General features: G+C 54.2%; 7 protein-coding genes across 7 annotated transcripts; 4 read left to right on the top strand and 3 right to left on the bottom strand.

Annotated features, from left to right (window-relative positions):
• Positions 1 to 379: 379 nt before the first annotated feature.
• On the bottom strand, positions 380 to 1913 carry MRS44_008297 (uncharacterized protein; the record flags this gene model as incomplete). The annotated part of the gene is made up of 4 exons (XM_046269057.2): positions 380 to 805; positions 858 to 1555; positions 1611 to 1721; positions 1772 to 1913. 4 exons carry the CDS (start codon positions 1911 to 1913, stop codon positions 380 to 382), a joined length of 1377 nt encoding a protein of 458 aa, XP_046133676.1.
• A 626-nt stretch (positions 1914 to 2539) lies between these two features.
• Positions 2540 to 2833, top strand: MRS44_008296 (uncharacterized protein; the record flags this gene model as incomplete). The annotated part of the gene is made up of 1 exon (XM_065620859.1): positions 2540 to 2833. The coding sequence occupies one exon, from the start codon at positions 2540 to 2542 to the stop codon at positions 2831 to 2833; it is 294 nt and encodes a 97-aa protein (XP_065476931.1).
• A 402-nt stretch (positions 2834 to 3235) lies between these two features.
• Positions 3236 to 11311, bottom strand: MRS44_008295 (uncharacterized protein; the record flags this gene model as incomplete). Its single annotated transcript, XM_046270891.2, has 6 exons — positions 3236 to 3268; positions 3317 to 4212; positions 4262 to 7705; positions 7753 to 8233; positions 8280 to 8680; positions 8728 to 11311. 6 exons carry the CDS (start codon positions 11309 to 11311, stop codon positions 3236 to 3238), a joined length of 7839 nt encoding a protein of 2612 aa, XP_046133678.2.
• Positions 11312 to 13701: 2390 nt separating this feature from the next.
• Positions 13702 to 15347, top strand: MRS44_008294 (uncharacterized protein; the record flags this gene model as incomplete). Its single annotated transcript, XM_046269059.2, has 2 exons — positions 13702 to 14067; positions 14124 to 15347. The coding sequence occupies 2 exons, from the start codon at positions 13702 to 13704 to the stop codon at positions 15345 to 15347; spliced, it is 1590 nt and encodes a 529-aa protein (XP_046133679.2).
• Positions 15348 to 16041: 694 nt separating this feature from the next.
• On the top strand, positions 16042 to 18212 carry MRS44_008293 (uncharacterized protein; the record flags this gene model as incomplete). The annotated part of the gene is made up of 3 exons (XM_065620858.1): positions 16042 to 16834; positions 16896 to 17527; positions 17754 to 18212. 3 exons carry the CDS (start codon positions 16042 to 16044, stop codon positions 18210 to 18212), a joined length of 1884 nt encoding a protein of 627 aa, XP_065476930.1.
• Positions 18213 to 18579: 367 nt separating this feature from the next.
• Positions 18580 to 20574, top strand: MRS44_008292 (uncharacterized protein; the record flags this gene model as incomplete). Its single annotated transcript, XM_065620857.1, has 1 exon — positions 18580 to 20574. The coding sequence occupies one exon, from the start codon at positions 18580 to 18582 to the stop codon at positions 20572 to 20574; it is 1995 nt and encodes a 664-aa protein (XP_065476929.1).
• Positions 20575 to 20676: 102 nt separating this feature from the next.
• MRS44_008291 (uncharacterized protein) lies at positions 20677 to 22338 on the bottom strand (the record flags this gene model as incomplete). Its single annotated transcript, XM_046278472.2, has 1 exon — positions 20677 to 22338. The coding sequence occupies one exon, from the start codon at positions 22336 to 22338 to the stop codon at positions 20677 to 20679; it is 1662 nt and encodes a 553-aa protein (XP_046133682.2).
• Positions 22339 to 22807: the final 469 nt, after the last annotated feature.

The following is a 22807-nucleotide window of genomic DNA, read 5'->3' as shown; positions in this document are numbered from 1 at the left end:
AGCGGCGTACATGTTTTACATGTTTGGCGTTATTCACTGTCCACAGCCGCGCGTTGTCAGTGAGAACCCAAGAGAGCTAATCTGAGGGCATCATGGTTGTATCTTGACATTTTCATAGGTAGTGTGCATGTCTTTGATAGTTGAAACTGCTTGGTGCTCATCTTGAGGCCCGTGAATACTCGTAGACGCCTTAGAAGAGAGCTCTAGCTGCTCGACGGTATGAGTACACTGGAGTCCATAGTCGACAAATGCATTCTATATTCATCCCATTTTTGTTCCTACTCTACACACGCAACTGACCCACGACTCCTGATCATGGCGTTGCTATAATAAGAAAAACATTGTACATTGCATTCCCTTCTCCCATTCACTGCTCCATCTATTGCGTCTTCTTGCCCTTTTCCAAAGTGGCCACAGGCTGGCTGTACATCCAGATGACGCTGAACGCCAGGAAGCCAGTGACGGTGGCTCCAATACCCGTCAGCCAGGGCCAGGCGCCCGAGATGACGTAGCTGCGCGGCCACTCGTCGTGGGCCATGTGTCGCACGCTGACGGTGTTCTTCTCCTCGACGTTGGTGAGGAAGGGTCGCTTGTAGTTGACCTTGAAGTTGAAGATGCCGTGCTGGTCGGGCAGCGTAAAGTTGGTGCTGAAGACGGTGGCGTGCTCGTCGACGTGCGTGGCCTTGAGGTCCAGGCGGTGGAAGGGAGACAGCATGGAGAACTCGAGCTGGAGCGAGTCGCCAGGGGGGAGCTCAAAGGGCATCCAGCTGCGCCAGGCATACTCGGAGACGGAGATACTGTAGGTCTGTTGCACGTTAGCCATCAGTTCAGATATCAGTCAATTCCACCAGACTTACCACATCGTTCTTGACTCGGTAGATTTCAGGGTTGGTCTCGTTGTCGCCCACGAGGTGGTGCTCAATCTTGTTGACCCGCAACACACCAAGCTCCTTGAAGGTCCAACCCGCCAAGCTGGTGATGAACTCGCGGTTGCTGGGGTACAGCGCCTTGCCGCCCTTTCGGGAGACCTTGGTGTCAAAGGTCTTGTCCTGGAGCATCTCGGCGGAGCCAATGATGGTGAAGCGCGCCGAGTTGCGAGCCTGCATCGTCGAGACCAGCGCAAGCTGCTTGCCAGCCGCGAACAGCTCATCAGGGTCAACAGTCTCGGCCTGCTCCTTGGGGTTGTAGCTGTAGGCAGTGGGAGGAGCGCGGAGGATGGGTGTAAGGAGAGGTCCGGAGCCCAGGGTGTGTCCAACAGCGTTGGAAACAGCAAGCAGCGCGCCAGGAATCTCAAAGTAGTCCTTCAGACCAGGTCGGACGTTTCGGGGAGCGTCCAGAACCAGGACATCGTGGGACTCGGCGGCCGAGATGGTGTCAAAGTTGAAGTGGTCGACAATCTTGCCGGTGCGCTCGACGGGCAGCGCAATGTCGAGCTCGGCGAGGACGGAGACGAGAGATGTAGGAACGGCGTGGGTCGAGGACATGGTCAGGAGGATGTTTCCGCCGGCGTTGATGAAGTCGAGGATGATATTGGGGGTCAGGTTGGGGCCGAGGCCTGCGCCCAAGTCAGCATATTCGCTTCCCGTGAGACCCAAGGTATCATCACGAACCCTTGACCTTGGTGGGGAGGAAGAGGAGGTGATCATAGTTCCTCTCGCCGAGACGGAACAAGCTCAGGGCGCTGTTCTTGGGAGACTCATATGTAATCTGATATCCTCGCTCTGCGCCAGTCAGCAAAAGACATGATAGGTGATCGAATGGGACGGTGTACCGTTGAGGTCGGCAAAAAAGGTGGAATACGCCTCCTTCTCCTCGACGGCATCCAACACGACCAGCAGTCGATTGCCAGCCGTGCCCGCGGCCGAAACCAGGGCCGCGAACAAAAGGAGCACGAGGCTCAAAAGCGACCGCATCTTGGATTATGACAGGATTGTCTTGATTATTTCGTCCTCGTCTCTCTTGGTGCAAAAGACGCGACAAGGTTGAGAGGGACGTGGACAGCTTGCGCTTTCGGGGGGAGCTTCCAATGCAGCAGGCGCAGTGAGCTTGCGTTTAGGGATACGTAGCCTTGGTGAGCTCTAACAGTGGGGGGTGACGCGGCGCTAGTCCTCTTGAGGTAGTGCTTTTGAAGGTTGAAATATCAATTGTCGCTGATTTTGAGGCATTGAAGAGCTTAAACACTCCAAAACGCCGTGTACTTGCAATTTTATGTCATAAATACACTCTAGATGTGTTTTAGATATCATTTCGCATCAGGATTGCCCGTAGAGAGCCAATTCACAAGCGCATGCACCTACACTCGAGCCGTTTTATATCCTCATCAGGCTTAGCCATCCGCCTCTTGGCATCTCCCCAGCTCCAAAATAATCCGACACCCGCGGCTTGGTTTTTCCGCTCCTGCGATTGGACCGAGCCCAATCGAGCGACCCTCCTCCATGATCCTCATCACCAGTCAGCAGCAATAACCTCACGTCAATTGAGTACGAACGCCCCTTCTCTCGCCTCTGACGCCTACTGACTTCCTGTCTAGTCGCCCATCATGTCTGCCGCTCCCCTCTTCTGGTCGACCCCCCTCAAGTACTGCCGCTGGGCAGCCCGCGAGCGTCCCGCCCTCTTCTGGTCCGTCATTATCGGCGCCGCCGGTCCCATCTCCATGCCCATCGTGCCTCCGATCCGATACTACTTTGGCGACATTGATGCGCCTCCGGTTCCCGTCACCTATCCTAGTGCGTTGATCCCCTTCCAGGTGGTACCATGGACTCTTGCTAACCGAGGCCAAAATACAGTCCCCTCTGGTCCCCGGAAACAGCTTACCGGCTACGACGACGAGTAATCCTACCGAATCGACGAAAGAAAAGGAGGAATCATGACGCTCGAGAGAAGGGAAGAGACACAACATTGTACAAACTACGGCGTTTGACCAGCGCGGAGGAATCATAGAGGAAATGGAGAGGACTACCCCAGGTCCCCATCCAGCAATTGACGCTCCAATTCGATTTTCACCACGTTTGCTACAAAGTTTTCTTTCGTGCCCAGGGAATTTCGCTATTCATATGCGCCCACTTGCGCGAGGTTTCCATGTCTAACATGCTAGGAGGGGTGCAAGAAACCGGGGGAAACGCCGCCGGCAATGTAAAAAGGAAGAACAAGACAAAGATATCCATCAGTCGTGTTGCTACAATGAGCTTTTGCGGCGATTGATCCGCACTGATGTTCGACTAGGGAGGGCCAGACTCTATCTATCCCGACTCATAAAGTTCCACTCATACTAGGAGTTGTTAGTCTTTGAGACGCACAGGGGAGAGGGTAAACTTACAACCCGGCCGTCATCATCACCTGTGTATACACACGTCGGCATAGGAGTAATACACGTCACGCCTGCCTCCGTGTTTGCTCCTTTGTCGTTTTTATAGTCCACATGATCAAGCTTTCTGAGGAGCTCCAGCGTCCATCGACTACCGACGATGCTACGACGCCACACATTGACACGGCCTCGCTTGTGTCCTGTAAAAACGAGGTAGTTGTCGAGCCACTCATTCCCAGCGCCTTCGTAGAAAGCACATGAGTGGATGTAGTCGTCTTGATCAAAGCAAACGTTCTGCTCTAGAAGGAGTGTGCCGTTGAGGGTGTACAGGAGCACGTTTGGTCCAGAGCAGAGAAGGATCTCGCCAGAGATGTCGTTGATGCGGGCACACTCGACAGGACGCACCAGCGGCAGCTTTCGGATAAACGAGAGACGGTTGAGATCCCACAGGAATGCTTGCCCATCCGCAGAGACCGTCAGGAAGGTACTGAACGCCTTGCTTACCGCAATCGTGGTGACGGGCGACTTGTGTCCAAATAGACTCGATCTTGGCAGCAGCTCCACGGGTTTACCCGGTGCCGTCTGAAGCGCATAGACAGAAACGACGCAGTCCTCACCAGCGGTGATGAGGGTCTTTGAGTCGGCAAAGCAGGCGCACGAGATCTGCCCAATGTGGAGGTTCTCAAACAGGCCAGCCGGCTTTCGTGCGTTAGCGGGGCGGCCATAGTCAGGGATGTAGTGGCGAGTTACCTTTCGGTTGTCGCTGAAGAAGAAGCGAATGCTATTATCGGCGTATCCCCATTCCAGGAACTTGTCATAGGGTGGGAAGTTGAGGCGGAAAGGAGAAGCGCACAATAAGCGGTCCAGCTTTGGAGCGTAGATTAGGGAGGCTACACGCTCATGGCTTTCTGTTGGGGGTCAGCTATGTCTTGAAGGTTAGGGGACAGGATTACATACCAAGAAGTGGGTTGGAGAGGCATCCAAGAGAGAAGACACCTGTGTCGAGTCGTCGAATGGGACATCGTACATGCTCCCGGGCGGGATGAGGCCTTACGAACACTTGATGCGGTGTCTGTCCAAAGTTGTGAATCACACCAGCAAGGATGGCTCTCTCCTTTGCGTCCGTGATACTGTCCAGGTCGGTTGCGCCGCGGTACGACAGATGATGGAAGACGTTGAGATTCTCCACGGCAGCTTCTCCTCGTTGCTTGTACCCGAAGACGAGATCGATCCACTTGTGCAGATTCTCGCTAACATACGGACTCTCCAACGCCTCTCGATGCTTGGCGATGAAGATTCTTGGGTCACCCTTGGCCCAGGGAGGAAGTTCGACATGATCAACCTTGGCGCCGTTGCTCTCTCGGTTACCAAAGTTGTATCCGTTGACATTGGTCAGGAACTCGGGCAGACAAAAGAACTCGGGAATGAGCTCTCTCACGTCAGCCTTGTTCCTGCAAGATGCCGATTTCCATGCCTCGGGAATTGACTGGAAGAGTCGATCAGCGTGATCGAAGCTGCCTCCCTGGAGTAGGATGTAAGACTGGACAAAAGGTGGCAATCGAATCAAGTATGACGAGACGATCATGGCTGAAGAGTAGTGAGTGCCATAATGGAAAGGAATCTCTCCAATCTCGGCCAGGGCATTGTAGCTTTCAACGAAACCACCCACTCGCTGCGGTGTCTGAGCACCCATCGGCTTAGACAGATCACGGAACGTGTTGGGATCCTCCAGATCAAGGTCCTCACTGGTGTAGTCTGCCAAGATCCATGGGAATACCGGGTACTGGGTGAGATCGTTAAAGGTCCTGCCAGCCATGGTGTTGACCATCATGAGGTAATGAAAGTTGGAGATCTCGCCCCTCTGCCATCTCTTCAGGATCGGGTTCCAGGGCGTCGAGTTGAAGAATGTGCCAAACTTGGACCCGAAGCCTTGAGGAGACTCGTCAACGACCTTCAACGACTCCAATCGCCAAGCATCCTCAGGGTTCGGTAGTGTATTAGCACCGCTCGTGTGAGGGGCTTTGTTGAGCATCTTGACGAACAGGTCATCTCGAACCACCGGGTTGATGGTAGTCAACAGATAACTGCGGCCATCCGTAAAGAACACCTCGATCGCAACATCTCGGAACAGGAAGCGTCGTTTTGAAATGCTGATCACATCGTGCCAGCGCCAGTGCCTTGACTCTTGCTCCTTGTTGCCAGCATTCTGTCGCTTCTCTGACGTCTTCGAGTCCGTCACGATCTGAGAGAACGGGTCACGCTCTTCCGGGGGAGCTTGCCAGACGTTGACAATGTCGCCGTTGGCACACTGGAACACGTTGTCCATCATGTAGAGGGCGTCCTTTCCTATGATCAGGATACCTTCGCACGCATCAAGACCGATGATGCGAGAAATGTTGTACGCCGACTGAACTTGGTCGCCGTGTTCCAGCCGCCTCATGACCTTGCGGTTCTTGTCTTCAAAGCCTTCATCTCCCTCGTTGGGATCATTGGGGTCATCCACAAGCTCAAAGTCGTCTTCAGGAGCAACACCAGAGTTGGGCTGCTCCGTCTGGTCGGCCGTAGACTCAGGCTCCTCTGTGAACTGGGGAGGTTCGTTGTTGCCTTCCAGAGCACTTGGTGGGCCAGAACGTGTGGGTGTCACAGCAGATGCCGAGATGGAGGGCACCGGGCTTGCTGACGTGTTGAGCCGCAGTGTCTGCAGGACTTCGCTTGTCTTTCTCTTTGGCTGGTACTCATCCGGCTTCATCGCATAGTCCGGAAGAACCCTGAGTCGCATCCGGTTTCGCCCTTCAGTTCGGTCGAGCTTCCATTTTGGCGGCGTTGCTTCGCTGAACACAGCACCAGGTCGCCTCAGATCTCGTTCCATCTTCTTGTATGCTGCACTCAAAAACACCAAGTCATCTTGCTGATCCTGCATGATCCGATGGTACTTGAAGTACTCAGAATTGTAGATGCTCTTCATCCAGGCGCTGTTGCCAATGTCGTGGCTGAGCAAGACCTTGTCCCTGGTGATGCCCTCAACGTGCCACAGCCTAAGCTTCTCCTTACGTTTTGTGATGCGGCTTTTGGCCGTCTCGGCTGTGCGGGCGTTCTCGGCACTAACAAAGTCTTCCCATGTTTTAGACATTCCGCCAAAGAAGAGGACATCCAGGGACGGTCGATGCTTGTCAACCCACTCAACAAAAGATTCATCATCCACTCCAGTGAGTTTCTGAAAGTCCTTGGAGAGTTGTTTCTGGTCCGGTGATATGCACGAACGGATCAAGGCTGCAGACTCTTCTGGCTTCTGAACCAAGATGATGCGTAGAAAGTTGGCTGCCGCAACGCGGAGTGGCATCTTGTCGCCGATAAGCTTTGTGTAAAGCTGGTACCAGAAAAGCTTGAGAAAGTCATCATCCGAAGAAAAGCAGCCGAGAATTGACATTTGCCAGTACGCCATCTTGTCCATGAACTGCTTGGCTTCAACCACCGTGGTATCTGGGCTGTCAAGGTCCGATAGCCTGAGAAGAATGATCCTGAGTAGACAGCTCCTAACCGTAGTAACGGCCTGGCTGCAAAGGCGAACACTTTTGAGGGTAGCAATATCAGGGCGCTGCAGGAATTCCAGCAGCATGCCGATAAAGTCAATCATGGTCTCGGCCCCATTCATGAACCAGCCTTCAAAGATGGCTTCCGACATGTGGAGGCAAAATCTTGACAGATTGGTCAGAATTCTAGGTTCGCAGATGGCTTTCTGGTTCAGTTGGACATTGTTTGTCAGCTGGGTGATCACATTCCTCAGAATGAAAGATTCAAAGTAAGCTTGGTGCTCACGGAAACCCGGAGGCACTTTGGTGAACAGACCAAAGCCTGGGAAGTCTTTGCGCGAGAGAAGTTGATCCATAAAGACGTTGACGACCAGATCAATAATTCCATCCAAGATATCGCTGCTCGGCTTCTTCTTGGGCGTCGACCTTGTCGGCGGCACTGCTGGGTTCAAGCGAGCAGGGCTGGGGCCAACGGGCGATTTGTGTGCTGTGAGGAGGATGAAGGACGATGCTCTCCTGAGGGGGGTGCCTTTAGGGGGCGTTGACTGGGGTGACGGAATGGGGTCAACGCTTGTTGTTCGCACAATAGGCGTAGCATGCGAACCACTCCCACCAATAGGGCGAATAATGACGTCGGTTCCTTCAAAAGTGAGAGCAGCATCTCCCGAGTTCAATTCAGTCTCTGGTGTGACTCCATCGGCGCTGACAACAACTGGATAGAGTGCAGCGAGCAACAGTCTCACCCATTCCGAGGTCAGAGCAAAATCTCTAAACTCAGTCGAGCGCTCATGAAGATCCAATAGGAAGCGAATGACTGTATGGAGAACCCCGGCGTAGCTCGCCACTCGTTCGCTATCTTTCGAGAAGTTTACTGGAACTATGTCAGTCGGACTCAGTCCAAGTCAGAACTGTACCTACATCGAGTTTCAAGGGCGGTAGCAAGATCCATAGAGTCCGCTCGTGGTCGCAACTCCTTGGCAGAGGCAAACTTCTTGAGTGTATGGGCCGGGGCAGTATGCGTCGCTGGAGAGTCAGGATCGTCTTGATATCTCGTAACATCCTTCAATCCATGCTGCAGCATTGCTGTGATGACAGACAAGGATTCTGGGTAGACAACCTTGCGCTTGCCAAATGTTTCCAGGAGGTTGAAAAAGTCAAAGTTCTTGTCAAAGTCGATCTCGGCAACGTCGTAGCCAAATAGAATGCAGAAGCAGATGGGCCAGATGGTCGGCAGATCCCAGAACCGCTTCAGTCGATTTGACATGATGGTGAACCCTCCAGACTTGCCGGCGAATTTCGACGTGTAGTTTGTTCCATGGATCACGAGCAGTCGTGCCAGAATCTTGCAGCCATGGGCCACAACTTCTGGGTCATCCTCTGCCAGCAGATACAATAGCCACTACCAACGTTAGAAGAGCCATGCATCAGGAGACATGACATCTCACCTTGTTCGTAACTGTGCGGGCAAATTTCTTGATGTGAGATGTGTTCGCCTTGTCGCACAGTATGCGTGAGTACATGCTCAAGACCTTGACGCCCAGCTGCTTCTTAGTCAGAAACTTGAGGCCAGAAGGCGAAGCCCCAGACAGGCTGGCATCCGTCGGTGTCCGCGTTCGCCGAGGAGCCGGAGTGCTGGACCTGGAGATCGACGAAAGGGGCCGCGGGCTTCGTGGCAGCGACGAAGCTGGTGAATGAAAGGCGTATGTGATGAAAAGCGACAAGGACCTCATGACTTCCTGGCTAAAGTTTGACGTTACAAGAACCTCAAATGCACCCATGAAATGGGAAATGGTATCATCCGACACTACTTCACCCTTCATTGCATCTAGCAGTCTCTTGACAATTCCTAGAATCTGTTAGACCTGCTACATCCACTTCCACATGACAACTTACTCATCCTAATTAACCTCCGGCTATTGAACTCATGGTATTTACTCTTAACAGCGAACGTAACGAACTGTTTATAGTAAAGCTCCTGAATGCGCGGCGCTGACTTGCGCCAGATGTCCAGGTCGATAAGGAGGATACGGTAAGCCAACGGGTTGATGATGAATGACTCCATGGGCTCTGCGTGGTTGTATCCAACGAAATCAAGAATCAGGCTCAGAAGCTGGAATGCCAATCGGTCGCGGTCTTCACTGGAGACTTGAAGCCGGGTGACGGCAGAATCACCAATACTGCCACCGTGCCCCAGCTTCACACGGATGAGCATGGCCAAGATGCCATACCCGTTGTCCTTTTCGATGGCTTCACTGTTCCTCCAATTCTGGCGAATGCAGAAGAAGAGCATTTCAGCTGCCCTAACTGTCTCCTCAATGGTAGAGGCTCTCTCAAAGAGTTTGAGCGCCAGTGGTGTGAAACCAGCTAGGCGCCACAGGTTCTCGTCAAGGTATGAAGGGACGGCGACGATGGGGTTGCCTCGGAATGATAGCAGTCCCTGAACTCGGAAGAGTGAGTCTGGGAGGCTTGGGACCGCGCAGTTGATAGCCAGAGGCGCGCCCTCTTGATTCGATGCTCGGAATAGGTTGCGAGAGCAGTTCCTTGGCAACGATCGCAAGAGTCCAGTGTCATAGAACTGCACGTTTTCTGGGAATGTAGCTGAGGGCAGGATACTCAGCAGAATCTTGGACTCTGGGAGTAGTGAGCCAGCTTTATCGCGCACAGCTCTGATGATGTCCGAGTGCTCGCCCTTTCCTGGATGCGCGATCTCATTGCGCAGGCCTAGAGTAGCCGATGCCTCGTAGGTTTGAAAGCCTCCCAGGCTATCCTGAAAGTTGCCCTGGTACCGTGGCCCAAGGCCATAGTGGACCGCTAGGAAATCGTCGCTCAAGACGTCCTCAAACAGATGCGCCGAGGCAAGTGACCACCGTGAGAAGACAAGGCCAGGCCCTACTTGATTCGAAAGATCCTTAGGTGTGCCAACAAAGGCCTGTACCGGGTTCGTCTTGTTCTGGGACGAGTTGAAAGAAGCGAAGCTCTCATTCGTTCCGTTAGACAGGGGTGGCATATGAGGGTAGTTGCAACGAATCTGCTCTGAAAACTCGCCATTGACATAGAGGGACGCTTTGCTAGCAGTCATGGTCTTGGGTCGACGATGAACAATAGCGATATGGTACCATCGCTTCTCCTTGAACGAAACGGTCTTGAAGCGCACGCTAGGCTTATTGGAGGTGACGGAAGTTTGAAGGATAAAGTTGTGGGTATCTCTCTCAAGGTACATGAGCAAGAAGCATGCTTGTGTTGAGTCGAAGACGCCAAAGATGGTGGTGTGTGCGGTGGGATCAAAGCTGTCTACCCGAATCCATGCTGTGAAAGTGTATCCTGCACTTGACTGGGGCGGAAACGAGCGGCCGAGACTAGATAACTCGAGGGATGAATGACCGTGTAAAGAAAGATCAAACTGGAAGAATGGGGGCCCTGAGTGCTTGGATGTCATCTGCAAGCAGAATTCTGACGCCTCAGATCCAGGTGTCGAGAGTAAGAATTGGGTGTCAGCAGGTTCGTTAACGCCCAGGAACATGAGCATCTTGCAAATGGCCAGAACCTTTTCCCGTTCAGGGGGACTCAGTGCCGAATCAGGATTGAAGGCGACTCGGAGGAACTGAGAGAGGGCGCCAGTCGAATGCACTGCAGCCCGGTTATAAATGGAGACGGAGATGATGCAGTGAATCGTCTCCAGGACAAGCAGAGAGGCCGGATTCGCAAGGCCATCCTTCATCCGCGGAATGGCTGTCCAGAAGCTGACGACTGCTCTAAGAATCTCAGGGTGCTGTATTATTGTCTTGGCATTCACAACCTCCCGCACCCCAGGTGCGATATTCTCGACTGACTTGGTCAAGACCAGATCCCACTGCTCTTCCACACTATCGTCGTCGTTTGGGGGTGGGTTATCGCCATCAGGCCGAAGTGATTTGGCGATAGACTGACAAAGGAGATCAAGAGCGTCGTCGTCGAGGGAGAAGGATAAGAGCTTGCCAAATACATGGCAACTTATCCACGCATCAGGTTCTGCTCCACCGAGGCCTATGCTGGCGATGACCTGCTCCAGGGCTTCCCAACCGCCTCCCTCAACTCTGTATCGGAAAAATCGTCGGTTGCCTGAATGCCCACGCAAGGTTGCTGAGAGAACGTTCAAGGAGTCTCCCAGCAGCTTGAACAGAGCAAGCATATCCGCATCGCTTCGTTTATCGGGGTTGTAGTAGCCTGAAAAGGCACGGAGTAGGTTGAGGATGTGCTGGAAGCCGTCGGCATGGCGGAAATCGTTCTGGTGCACCGACGAGGCCGTCGCGGTGATGTGCTGGCTGATGTGTCGTAGTTTCTTTAATAGGGGCGGAATCTCCGGGAATCCGTTATCTTGGTGGAGGGTCGTGTCGAGGGTGAGCGCGTCGAGCAGGCCCTTCAATATCTCAAAGGACTTGGTGTTTGGTGGGTTTGAGACCGAGGTCGAAGACCGGTATCTTCTCGGTATGGAGGCCATTTTAACGGTCGCAATGCAATCACGGGTTCATTCCAGAAACCGCCCTCCCCGAGCCCTTCAAGGGTCCAGGCTGTTATCATCCGCTGTCGGCATCGAAAGGTGAGATCTGGGGGCCTGTAGGGGCGGCCGCGGGGTGCATGAAGCTGTGAATGGAAGATCGCCGCACGCCACAGCCACGAGTTGACGAGTAGTAATTTCGTAGATACGGAGGATAGGAAGCACTGGGCGTCGGAGAACAGGCACAGAGACTGGCAATGAGCGAGCGTGTCTCGAAACAACTGGTACAACTGGAGCCTGCACTACCTGTGCTCGATAACTCGTTACGGAGGTCAGCCTTGGAGGTGTGGCTTGTGTTGTGGCGAAGCGAGCCCCTCCTGAGGCTTCGCTGCCTGGCATCCATTTGGGAGGGATCGTCCGAGCTGCGTCAGCTCGACTCAAGGAGCTTGGGTGACATGCACACCTGACCAAGCTTCCGTCCCTCCGTCAGAGGACGACAAAGACGGAGGGAATGTAGAGAAAGTTATTGCCAGGAGAGTTTAAGGGTCGCGATTCTATTTCAACTGCAATGCAATGTGAATTTATCAAGTTGATCTGTCTGGAGTTGTTGTGGCTCAATGACGTCGTTGTGAAGCGATGTTCTTTAGGGTAGATGACAGTCAAGGAATGAAGCGGACGAAGGATTCCAGGAGTTCGGGTCATTCGGTGGAATACCGAGTAGTTACAGAGTAATGTTTATTCCAAGTGATGATGGTAAGATGACTATGTGTTTTCTTCTTGATAAATCTTGATGGACATTCATCTGAGTTCCTCTGAGCACAAGTTGTTGAGGTGCTGCCTCGGATCAAAGTCGGGGTCGAGCAAGCTATGGTGGAGCTCAACACGGGATTGCTCTTCCATCAACAGGTACGCGATCCGGGATCTTCCATTGACACTGCCTAGTGGACAATGCCTATCCTGATAAATCAGGTCGTATCAACCAAGAGTGGTTGAGTGCAGCCTCGCGCTTGGCCCGATGCCTGGAATGACCTACAAGCGCCGGTTGATGGCGTTATCTGACGAGATAACCATGGTTATTGAGTTGCTTCAAAGTGGAGAGCTAAGGGAGCTATCGCCGAGACCAGCCTCAGCTGCCAGGCACAGCACAAGCACGGCAAGTGCCCTGCACCTGTCCATCAGGCCCGGAGGCTTTGATGCGGAAAAACAAAGACAATGCTGACCTGCTGAATCATGACGTCTTTTCGGCCTCGGATTGTCTTTCCAAGGAATCGTATCTTCGAGGCAAAACCGCCCTTAACCCCGGGAACGGACTGGGATGGACGAGACCGGCCGGGGTCTGAGGCGCTGCTTGGCTTGGGATGGCGGCGCTTGAGACACAGGCTTGCAACAGGAGGCACGTGCCAGGGACGTCGTCTGACTCGATGGATCAGGCGGATTAGGTCAGTGGGGGCCAATCGGAGCCAGGGCGCTCCCCGCATTCTGCTTGAGGAACACTTTGTTCTGGCAGCGCAGTGCGCAAACTGGAAGGTACCTTACCTTGTTGAAGCTTGCCTTCCCGGGGTGGGGTGCGGGCAGGATACCTGGGGGGTGTAGGCCACAGCACAGTGAATGCGGCGACTCGTAGCCATGATGCACTGTATCGGCCGTGCTGTCTCGGCTCTGTTAGCTCGGCCCCCTTCTGCCGAAGACGAATACTGTACCCTTCCAGGATGGCTTGATTCCAAGGCTGACAAACACGGACTGGATGTCCGTGGAGATGAGACAATCAGCCTCGCAAGCGGAAGCAGTGACTCTTTGACAGAGAGTTGAGCTGATGATTTCTGCTGTCCTGGATCTATCTTTCACTGCAACCGATGGCTTCTCGCCTTGCATGCGCATCTGTCGCATCTCCAAAGTGCCTGAGTCGCGACCCGGCTCGGCCATCTTACGCTCCGTGCAAGCTTCACTCTCTGCACGGACTGTCATGGGAGCTCACAAGTACCTTGGCTCCAGCAGGTGCCGTTATCGCATTGCCCCAGCGACGACTGAGCAACCGCATTGGCCGGCAGAACTGAAGCTAAACCGTATCAGGAGCTCAGCCACCGCTGATATCAACCACCCTAGCGACTGATGCGTCACACCCTCCTCGGCCGCCCCAGGCCCGCTGAGGCAACACCGGAGCTGTCGCACGCTGGTGGTGCTTATCTACCCCAGGTGCTGCTCGCCATCGCTTCTTCTTCCTTCATCATCCTCATCCGTATTCCATCTCCTTCCCAACCTTTGCTGCACCGGTTCTACCTGATCCATCACCACAGAGGGTCAGGACATCGGCTCGTTTTTTCCCTTTCTCGTCCTTGCGTCGCGCGCAGAACAACTTCAGCTTTAGCCGCCTCGTCTCTTGCGGTTTCGTCATCATGAGAACCGCCCTCACTCTCTCCCTGGCGGCTGTCGCCAACGCTGCCTCTTTCAGCGTCGGTACCATCCATGACAGGGCCGCTCCCATCCTCAGCTCCATCGAGGCCGAGACCATTCCGGACTCGTACATCATCAAGTTCAAGGACCACGTTGATGAGACCGCTGCGTCTGATCATCACACCTGGATCCAGAACATCCACAGCCATGGCGAGCAGGAGCGCCTTGAGCTGCGAAAGCGCTCCACTCCCTTCACAGACAAGACCTTTGCTGGTCTGAAGCACACTTTCAACATTGGCAAGGGCTTCAAGGGCTACGCCGGCCACTTTGACGAGTCAGTCATTGAGCAGGTCCGGAATCACCCCGACGTAAGTTAATGGCCCACTATATCCCTCAGCAGACATCAAGCTAACAGCCCACTCAGATCGAGTTTATCGAGCGAGACACCCTCGTCCACACCATGATCCCCGTCCAGAACAAGGACGCCGTCACTGAGGACACGTGCGACGATGGCAAGACCGAGAGGCAGGCTCCTTGGGGTCTTGCTCGTATCTCTCACCGTGATACTCTCAACTTTGGTACCTTCAACAAGTACCTCTACTCCGCTGATGGTGGCGAGGGTGTCGATGCCTACATCGTCGACACCGGCACCAACATCGACCACGTCGACTTTGAGGGTCGCGCCCACTGGGGTAAGACTGTCCCTGCCGGCGATGCCGATGAGGATGGCAACGGTCACGGCACTCACTGCTCCGGTACCGTCGCTGGTAAGAAGTACGGTGTTGCCAAGAAGGCCAATGTCTACGCCGTCAAGGTTCTCCGATCCAACGGCTCTGGCTCCATGTCCGATGTCGTCAAGGGTGTCGAGTTCGCTGCTACCAGCCATCTTGAGCAGCAGCAGAAGGCCAAGGACGGTAAGCGAAAGGGCTTCAAGGGCTCCGTCGCCAACATGTCTCTTGGTGGTGGCAAGACCCAGGCTCTCGATGCCGCTGTCAACGCCGCTGTCCGCACTGGTGTTCACTTTGCCGTCGCTGCTGGCAACGACAACGCCGATGCTTGCAACTACTCTCCCGCCGCTGCCACTGAGCCCGTCACTGTCGGTGCCTCTGCTCTTGATGACAGCCGTGCTTACTTCTCCAACTACGGCAAGTGCACTGACATCTTCGCCCCCGGCCTGAACATCCAGTCCACCTGGATTGGCTCCAAGTACGCCATCAACACCATCTCTGGTACCTCCATGGCCTCTCCCCACATTGCTGGTCTCCTCGCCTACTACCTGTCCCTCCAGCCCGCTGAGGACTCTGAGTACGCTATGGCCTCTATCACCCCCAAGAAGCTCAAGGAGAACCTCATCTCCATTGCCACCGAGAACGCTCTGTCCGACATTCCTTCTGACACCCCCAACCTGCTCGCCTGGAATGGTGGTGGCTGCAGCGACTACAAGAAGATCGTCGAGGCCGGTAGCTACAAGGTCAACAAGGCTTCTCCTTCTCCCGCCAAGCAGATCAAGGATGCCGTCGAGCAGGAGATTGGCGTCGTCTCCGGCAAGGTCAAGGAGTTTGGCTCCAAGGCCGAGAAGTTCTCCAAGAAGATCCACGACCTCGTTGATGAGGAGGTTGAGCAGTTCCTCAAGGAAATTAACATCTAAGAACTTCTTGATTTAGTGCTTTGGTTATGCATTTTGCTGGGAATACGGATGGCTATTCGGTGCTGGATTGTTTTGTTTTGCGTCCTGATCTTCGCGTGGCTGGACGACCGATGGGGCCGCCTCATTCACGACGCCGTGCACCAGTTCTTGCTCGCCGGCCAGTGGATGCGAGCGGCCTGGGCTCATAGTTTGGCCTCGCGCATGTTGATAAGAATACAATTTTTTTTTTTTGCGATTTCGTTGAACTGTGAAATTTTTTGCCTCCCACACGTGCGTATTGGTTGTATTCCGCTCTCTCTGAATTTGTTGATTTGAAGAAACTTTCAGGACGAGCAACTTTCACCTGCTCACGCGGCTCTTTTGACTTTAATATGAGTAAGGTATTGAAAGTTCGTATCAACTCAATGTCCTACAACTTAGAACCTTGAATATCAAGGTTGCTCGTCCCGAGTCACACGTGTGCAGCCATGATGTCTTTGACAAGCATATCGGAGAATTATCATGGGTACTTGCATGTCATGACCATTTAGCTTCTTACAAACCTTGATGATTTAACCTTCTAGCAGCATGATACCGAACGTTGGCATAAAGCCAAGGCTTGCTCAATCCAAATATAAAACGCGTCGTCGCACTGCCCTTACCCCGGTTGCTGATGCTTCTATCGCCAACAACTATTGGCAGTACCGGACACACTATGACGAACAACGGACAATCGTTTGTATCCTGGCATCGGCTTCCACGGGAAATACAGCTGGATATCCTGTCCCTTCTGTCCCGTGTCAACCAGCTTGCTAAATGCGCCGCCGTCTGTCGAGACTGGCAAGAATATTTCGAAAACATTCTCTTTCGAAAGATCACCGTTCACCAGAGAGATCTTGCCCGACTTGGCGAGATTAGACCTTGTCGCACGGAGCGGATTCGACATCTCTGGTTACGCATCGAACTCCTCCCCTACGACTGTCTAAGATGTCATAATTTTGGTCGCCAAGATCATACAAAGAACGGCCCCATCTTTCAAGAAGCCCTCCGTAAACTGTTAAGCGTCCTCCACAGTTGGAAGGGACGTAATCCATCGCACCCAAATAGCGGGTTGACCTTGGAACTCAGCGTTCACTCTCCCAGTGATTCACAACACGAGTTCCAGAACTTTTCTTTCGACGATGATGACGACAATGGCAAAGAAGCCGATGTCTGCACCATTGACGATCCGAAGCACGGCTGGGTCGGCGGACGGCGCAACTTCCAGCCAACAGCATGGGGTGTGACCGAGGTCTTTGGTGGTGTTTTTGGGACTCTCAACATTATCCCACCAGGGTTTCACTGGCCTGCACCGGTTGTCAAACATCTCCTTGTTCGTCGGCAGACGCGCCGTAGGTTTGGATACACGACGTTGCGGCATCTCATGAATTGTCTCCCTGGGCTAGAAGCCATTAGCCTGGAATTCTGGCGAACGGATTTTCGATGGCAACAAGATGCTTGGGATCAAGGTATTTAACGCAGTACACACTTACGCACACTGGAGAGTACCAATTGCTGACACGAACTTAGGCTTCCTCAAGCTTGGGCGGCTCCATCTACCCAAGCACGTCAAACGGCTCGCTTTCTTTGAGGACTTTGATGAGGATATAGACTCCATGTTCGCTGGACCGAGCTTTGTCGGTGCAGAGTTTGTCAGAACTCCTAACCGAGCTCTTGGGGCCAGCCTGGCAGCATTGCAGAACCAGCAGAGCCTGTGTGTGTCCTTCATAGTCGACGCGTGCGACTTCTTTGAGGCGCTCCGTCACCGTCGACGTGACGGAGCATGGCGAAATCTCACCCACTTCTCCATGACTTCGATACTCCTCCAATCACAGACGCCCGCGTCGAAAGTTCAACAGCTTCTGATGATGGCAGCATTTGCTGCCTGTCGCTTTCCCAGCTTGGAGGCGATGGAGCTGTGGTATGGCAGGCGAGGAGAGGCGTGCCTGTTTCGTTTTAGTAGAAATCATGACGGCACCTTCAAGATCTTCCGTACTGGTACATGGGAACTGCCACTACCTCCTGCTGTTATGGAAGCATGGAACCGACTTTCCGAATTGCGTGGAGGGAAAGGATTGATGGCGAGTGACCCCAAGCGAATTGACCGTGAACTCATACAGTCTCATGGCGATGCTATTCACCACTTGGGGCTCGTTTCGGATGTTCTTCATCCTGTATCGTTGCGGCAGATCAGGAGAGAGGCACAAAGCTATGGCCCAAGCTGGAGATAATTCATAAATAGCTGAAGACTTTCAGGGATCATACTTGATACACTAAGATCATTAATGTGTCTCACTTCCTTCCTGTCTGTAGTGCAGTGTCATGTGGTAGCGACTTCTTCTCGTTCATGGAGTTGCTTCCCAAACGTCTAGAAACATTGTGACGCAGGAACATGGGAGGAGATTCCCAGAAATAAAAGTCCATTCTTTGGCCGAGTTGAAACTTGATCCCATCACCATCACCATCACCACCGCCGCCGCCGCTCCCGCTCCCGCTCCCGCTCCAGCTCCAGCAGCAGCAACAACAGCAACAACCGCCGCCGCCGCCCCCCTCGCCGCCCCCCGCCCCCCTCCCCCCATGACGCCGCCCACCCCCGGGCTCCCCCATCCAGTCTTCGCGTGGCTGGACGACCGATGGAGCCGCCTCATTCACGAGGCCGTGCACCAGTTCTGGCTCGCCGGCCAGTGGATGCGAGCGGCCTCCGACGCCGCTACCCGGGGCACCCCGGGCGAGACCGCCGCCATGGCGGAGTACGGCCGGGCCCTCGATCATGAGGGCATGTGCCGGGAGGCTGTCCGGCTGCTCATCCGTGAGCAGGTCCGGCTCCGCGCCTGGGCGAGGCTCTGACTGTAAGTGATTCACTGACTGCTTTGGAAGTGATTCACTGACTGACTGCTCCAAGTCCCAGTCGAGCCTCAATATACTTATCCTATCGTGACGCCGCCATCCCTGGTAAGTTCTTCCCTCCTCTGCACATGTCCTCGTGTTAGTCTCATGTTTAGACTACATGTTGGTCTCATGTTTAGACCTCATTTGTGTTGACTCTTTGCTTAGCCGCCCCTCTGGAGTGATGACCAGAGGGGGCCTGCCACCTCAAGTTTTGCTGCCGGTAAGTACCTTCCGTTTGCACTTCTTCCTCTTCCTGCCTGCCTACTTAAGCACCTCTCCTCCCGTGAATCACCATCTCCAAACTCTCCATCTCCAAACACCGGAGATGTTTCGCCTCAATAGCTCTCGAAACAGGAGCCGTCGCCCACTGAGTCGCAGCGAGTCTAACAGTTCCATGGTGCAGAACTCCATCCATGCTCTCGAATCGATCGATCCCGCCGCCGCCGAGCGAGACGCCAACATCGCCGCCCTGTTGTCCTACCACCGGGCTCAAGAACGGCCCAGCAGTGAGATGATAGTTGCTCCTCGGGACCCTGCGAGCCTTTTACCCGACAGCAGCAATGGCGCTGCCAGTATGGCCAGGCAGAGCCTGGAGCGGAGCACCAGTGTCATCAACCGCCAGGGCACTGCAACAAGCATTCGTTTCGCTGGGCCTGCCTCTCGACCACGAAGAAACTTGGCCCTGAGGGCAAGCGAAGGCCGAGATTCTCCTACGAAAGCGACCTCACGGATCAATGTGTTTGGCACAAGCACCAGGCCATCGTCGACCATGTCTTTTCACGCAGACCGGCCCGCCCACTACTCCCTTACACGACGTTATCTCGAGTCTTCGCAGTCACACGACGCATGCTACAGCCCCGAAGAAGATGCCTCTTCGATGCCCTTTTCCTTCAGAGAAATCCGAAAGACTCGATCGATGCTTACGTCTTCCCGGGCAACAACTGCGAACGCTTCCAGCTACTCCATGCCTGCAAAGGACCACCCGCCACCCACTCACTCGCTCTACAAGACCCCAAACAATGAGAACGAACCTCCGAAAAGCGCGACATCCGATGCAACGGGGCTTAGAGCCTCGAATTCCATGAGATTTCTGAAGAACCGCCGGGGTATGGCAGCCTCAAGACCAAACAGCCGCGCCGAGAACGATGTTGTCGTGCGACTTGCGAGGGAAATGTATCGCGAGCAGATGGAGGAGCAGGAAAGGCTTCAGGCTCAGCCATCCGCTTCGGTTCCGTCGAGAAACAGACGCAGCGAAGGATCTACTGGGCTCCGAAAGTCTCTTCGAAATAGCAGCAACAGCAGCACTGTGCTGTCCTCCGCATTCTCCGCCAACGGCACTTCCGTATCCACGCAATCTGGGCTTCGAAAGGCAGCCCGAAAGGTTTCAAACAGCTTACGATCGAAGTTGAAGGGAATTTTCGCCAGAGGGGAGAGTGCTGCTGGATCAGAGAAGCACGAAGGGGGCCAGGACACTGATGGTAACGATTCGGACGGAAACACCTGCCTTCACGCCAGCAACGATGATGGAACCGGGGAAGCTTCCATGTTTCGTATCTCTTCGCATATCCCTTCGCTGCATGATATACCCTCGAATCAGCAGCTCAGATCCAGAAAAGGGAGCGTTGAGAGCATCGAAAGCGGCGAGCAACATGTTTCCGACGACAGGTCTCGTGTCACTAGCTGGACAAACTCAGTTACAAGCACGGTCTCCAGCATGGGGATGCTTGGCGAGTGGGAGCGGCAACGCCTATCTGTCATCAAGGAGAATGGTGCACACATCTCTTCTTCCTCTCTGGGCTCAACCGGACTCGAAGGGCATGGGGCTGGAAGTCAAGAAACCTGGTCTGGTGCCGAAATCGACAGCGAACGCGTATATTCAGCCCTCATGAAGAGGCTTGGAGAAACCAGCACAGGATCAGATCAGGATACACAGTTGGGTGACGCTGAAAGTGTGTACTCATGTGCGACGGAGGATGCGAGACCAAGCATTACCAGACAAGGAACTTCAGGCCCTGTCGAGGGAGCTGCAACACGCATAGTCGGCGGACTTCCCTCTTGCCGACTGGTCCCACACCAGCGCGATGCATCCACAGCAAGCTCAGTCGAATGGAAGACATGGCTTAGTTCCAAGGCCTCGAAGCTTGAAGGTCCCTCGACACCTACAAAAGCCGATACTTACGGGCAGAACACTGGTGTTCTTCCCCCGTTGGGTCATGTCAGAGAGGGAGCTGAAGTTGGATCCCCACCGAGATTCTACTCCCAAAGGACGATGGACTTGGTAGCTCACCAGCTGCATTCTTGTAATATGATGGAGGATTAAGCAGTCGATACTCAGAGGCAAGGCAAGGCAAGGCAATGGCACTGTACATATATACTTAGGGCACGGATGATTCGAAGTAATGAGAACCGACTTGATTATGAACTATTCTTGAGGTTTTGGACATACGTGGACCTCCCAATACTCTGCTAGGTCCTCAGGGAAGCTCTTCCTTCTCTCGTCACTCACCCACTTGCCATATTGCTCATGCGTCACGTCTTCTTTCAGAATCCCCTTCCTCTCACCTGTCTTTGTATAGTCGAGAAAGTCTATTGTCACCTTGACGTACTCTCCTAAAGCCTTGCGCACATCTGCTGTCGCTCGTGTGGCAAAGTTCAGGAGAAGCGGTTGCAGAAGCGGTGCATCAGTTACGCTGGGATGTGCTGTCCCCATGCTGGTGAAGAACCACGCAGTGCCAACCTTGTCGCGAACGCCACGGACGAGGCCAAGAACGGTATCAAAGTGTGGGCGTCCGAAGAAGATACTGTGAGTTTTGGACCATGAATTGGAGTGGACGACGAGGAGTGGCACTGGGACTTCGGTGTTGAGCTGGCCGCTGGACTTGCCTGGGTCGAGGGCGATGCCGCCGATGGCTGGGTTGGCGACGGTGGTATTTGCCGTCTTGAGGGCTTGGAGGGCGCCTGTTGCGCCGTAGGAATGGCCGTTTATGGTGAGGTGGTGGAAATCTAGGCGTTCTGCCCATGCTGCCAGGGCGTGGCCTTCTTCGCGCGAGTTGGACTTGAAGACTTCCCAGCCGTTGCCGGCGTTGACGAACTGTAGGATACGGATGGTCTCGAGGATCTCTTGGGTGCGGAATGCGAGCTGCTCATGCTTGAGAATGGTGTCATTCATGGGAGGGTCGGATATGAGATCGCGCTCTCTGTAGAGAATGACTTCTCTTTCCTTCTTGTCCTTGACCTTGACGAGAGACCCGGGACAGCTGCCATCACGGTGTTCGAGCGCAGCGACAATGTGGCCACGGCTGGCGAGCTCACCGAGATAGTGGGTGTAGTCAGTCCGCGAGCTGACGCTGCCGTGGGAGAAGATCATGACGGGAAACTTTTCGCCGTCGGCGTCGGTGCCCTCGATGTTGGAGCCGAGAATGGGTACGTCGACCCTCGCGGGGATCTTGATGCTCCCGACCAGGAGCCAAAGGGCAAACGTGAAGATGGGTCGCATGATGAAGTTGTCGACGCCCGCGGCTCGGGCATATCCTTGTGCCGTGAGGCTCAGCGGCCGAGGGACCCATGGGTGGAGGGACTGCTTGGATCGCGCGCCCTTGACGGCTGGGTAGTACAGGGTGAAGAGGACACTCTCTAGTTCAAAGGCTGGTTCCCTGGATCCTTTGAGTACGGTCTCTGAGATGCGCTTTGGCTTATCAAGCGGTATCTCGAGATCGATGGCGCCGACGTGATGCGGACCCGAATATGCCGGTAGAGCCGAAGAGAAGAATGGCTGCCATGTGACGAAGCAGTACAGCACGTAGACGCCAACAACGGAGCAGAGAACGTAACGCCAGGTGAAGCGAGGGCGCAAGATGTCCTTGGCCTTCTCCCACAGACGCTGGACAACGGGTGACGACGTCCACCGGGACCACCAACGGGACGGCCGGGGGTCGAGCCACCGCGGCTTCGGGGCGGGGGCTGCAGCTGCAGCGTCGGGCATGATTAGCGGAAGGTCCGGGTCCGAGAGATCGTCCTCCTCGTCCTCTGTATCTTCGCCGAGAGGGTTTAGTTCTAGATCTGGCTGGCTGTTGGGCTGGGCCATTTTCGGAGAGGGAAGTCGTGGGTTTTATGAGGTGAGGTTTGGATGAGGGAAAGCTGGGGGATTTCCTGATGGAGAACGTGGTGATGACGCAACGGAGGCTGTGCCAGGGCATGGACGTCGCCACATTCGTGAGCGAGGTTGTAAAGTGTCTATCTTGATGGGCTACTGATTCAATGATGCTTTATTTGATGGGATGTTCGATTTTATTGATGTGAATACCTGTTTGTAGCGATTTATTCTGCTCTGTGTTTGTGAGGCACGCCTCGTGAGGGAACATGTGACTGGAGTCATTCACTGCGGCTGCGTCACAGGTCGAGCAGAACGACCCGGACCTTTCGGACTCACATCAGCGTGATATTTTGAGGATATGAGACTCTGATATCAAGAGAATGACATAGCAAACAATGAATGAAGAATGAACACAAAGAATGGGGTTGAGCGGCTACCGCAGACAGTGCGATGAGCCGAA

This window comes from Fusarium solani (assembly GCF_023522795.1).
Source record: "Fusarium solani strain SB1 chromosome Unknown bctg00000004, whole genome shotgun sequence".
Lineage (NCBI taxonomy): Eukaryota > Fungi > Ascomycota > Sordariomycetes > Hypocreales > Nectriaceae > Fusarium > Fusarium solani.
The sequence above is the reverse complement of the archived record's forward strand: the minus strand, read 5'-3'. Positions and strand labels throughout refer to the sequence as shown.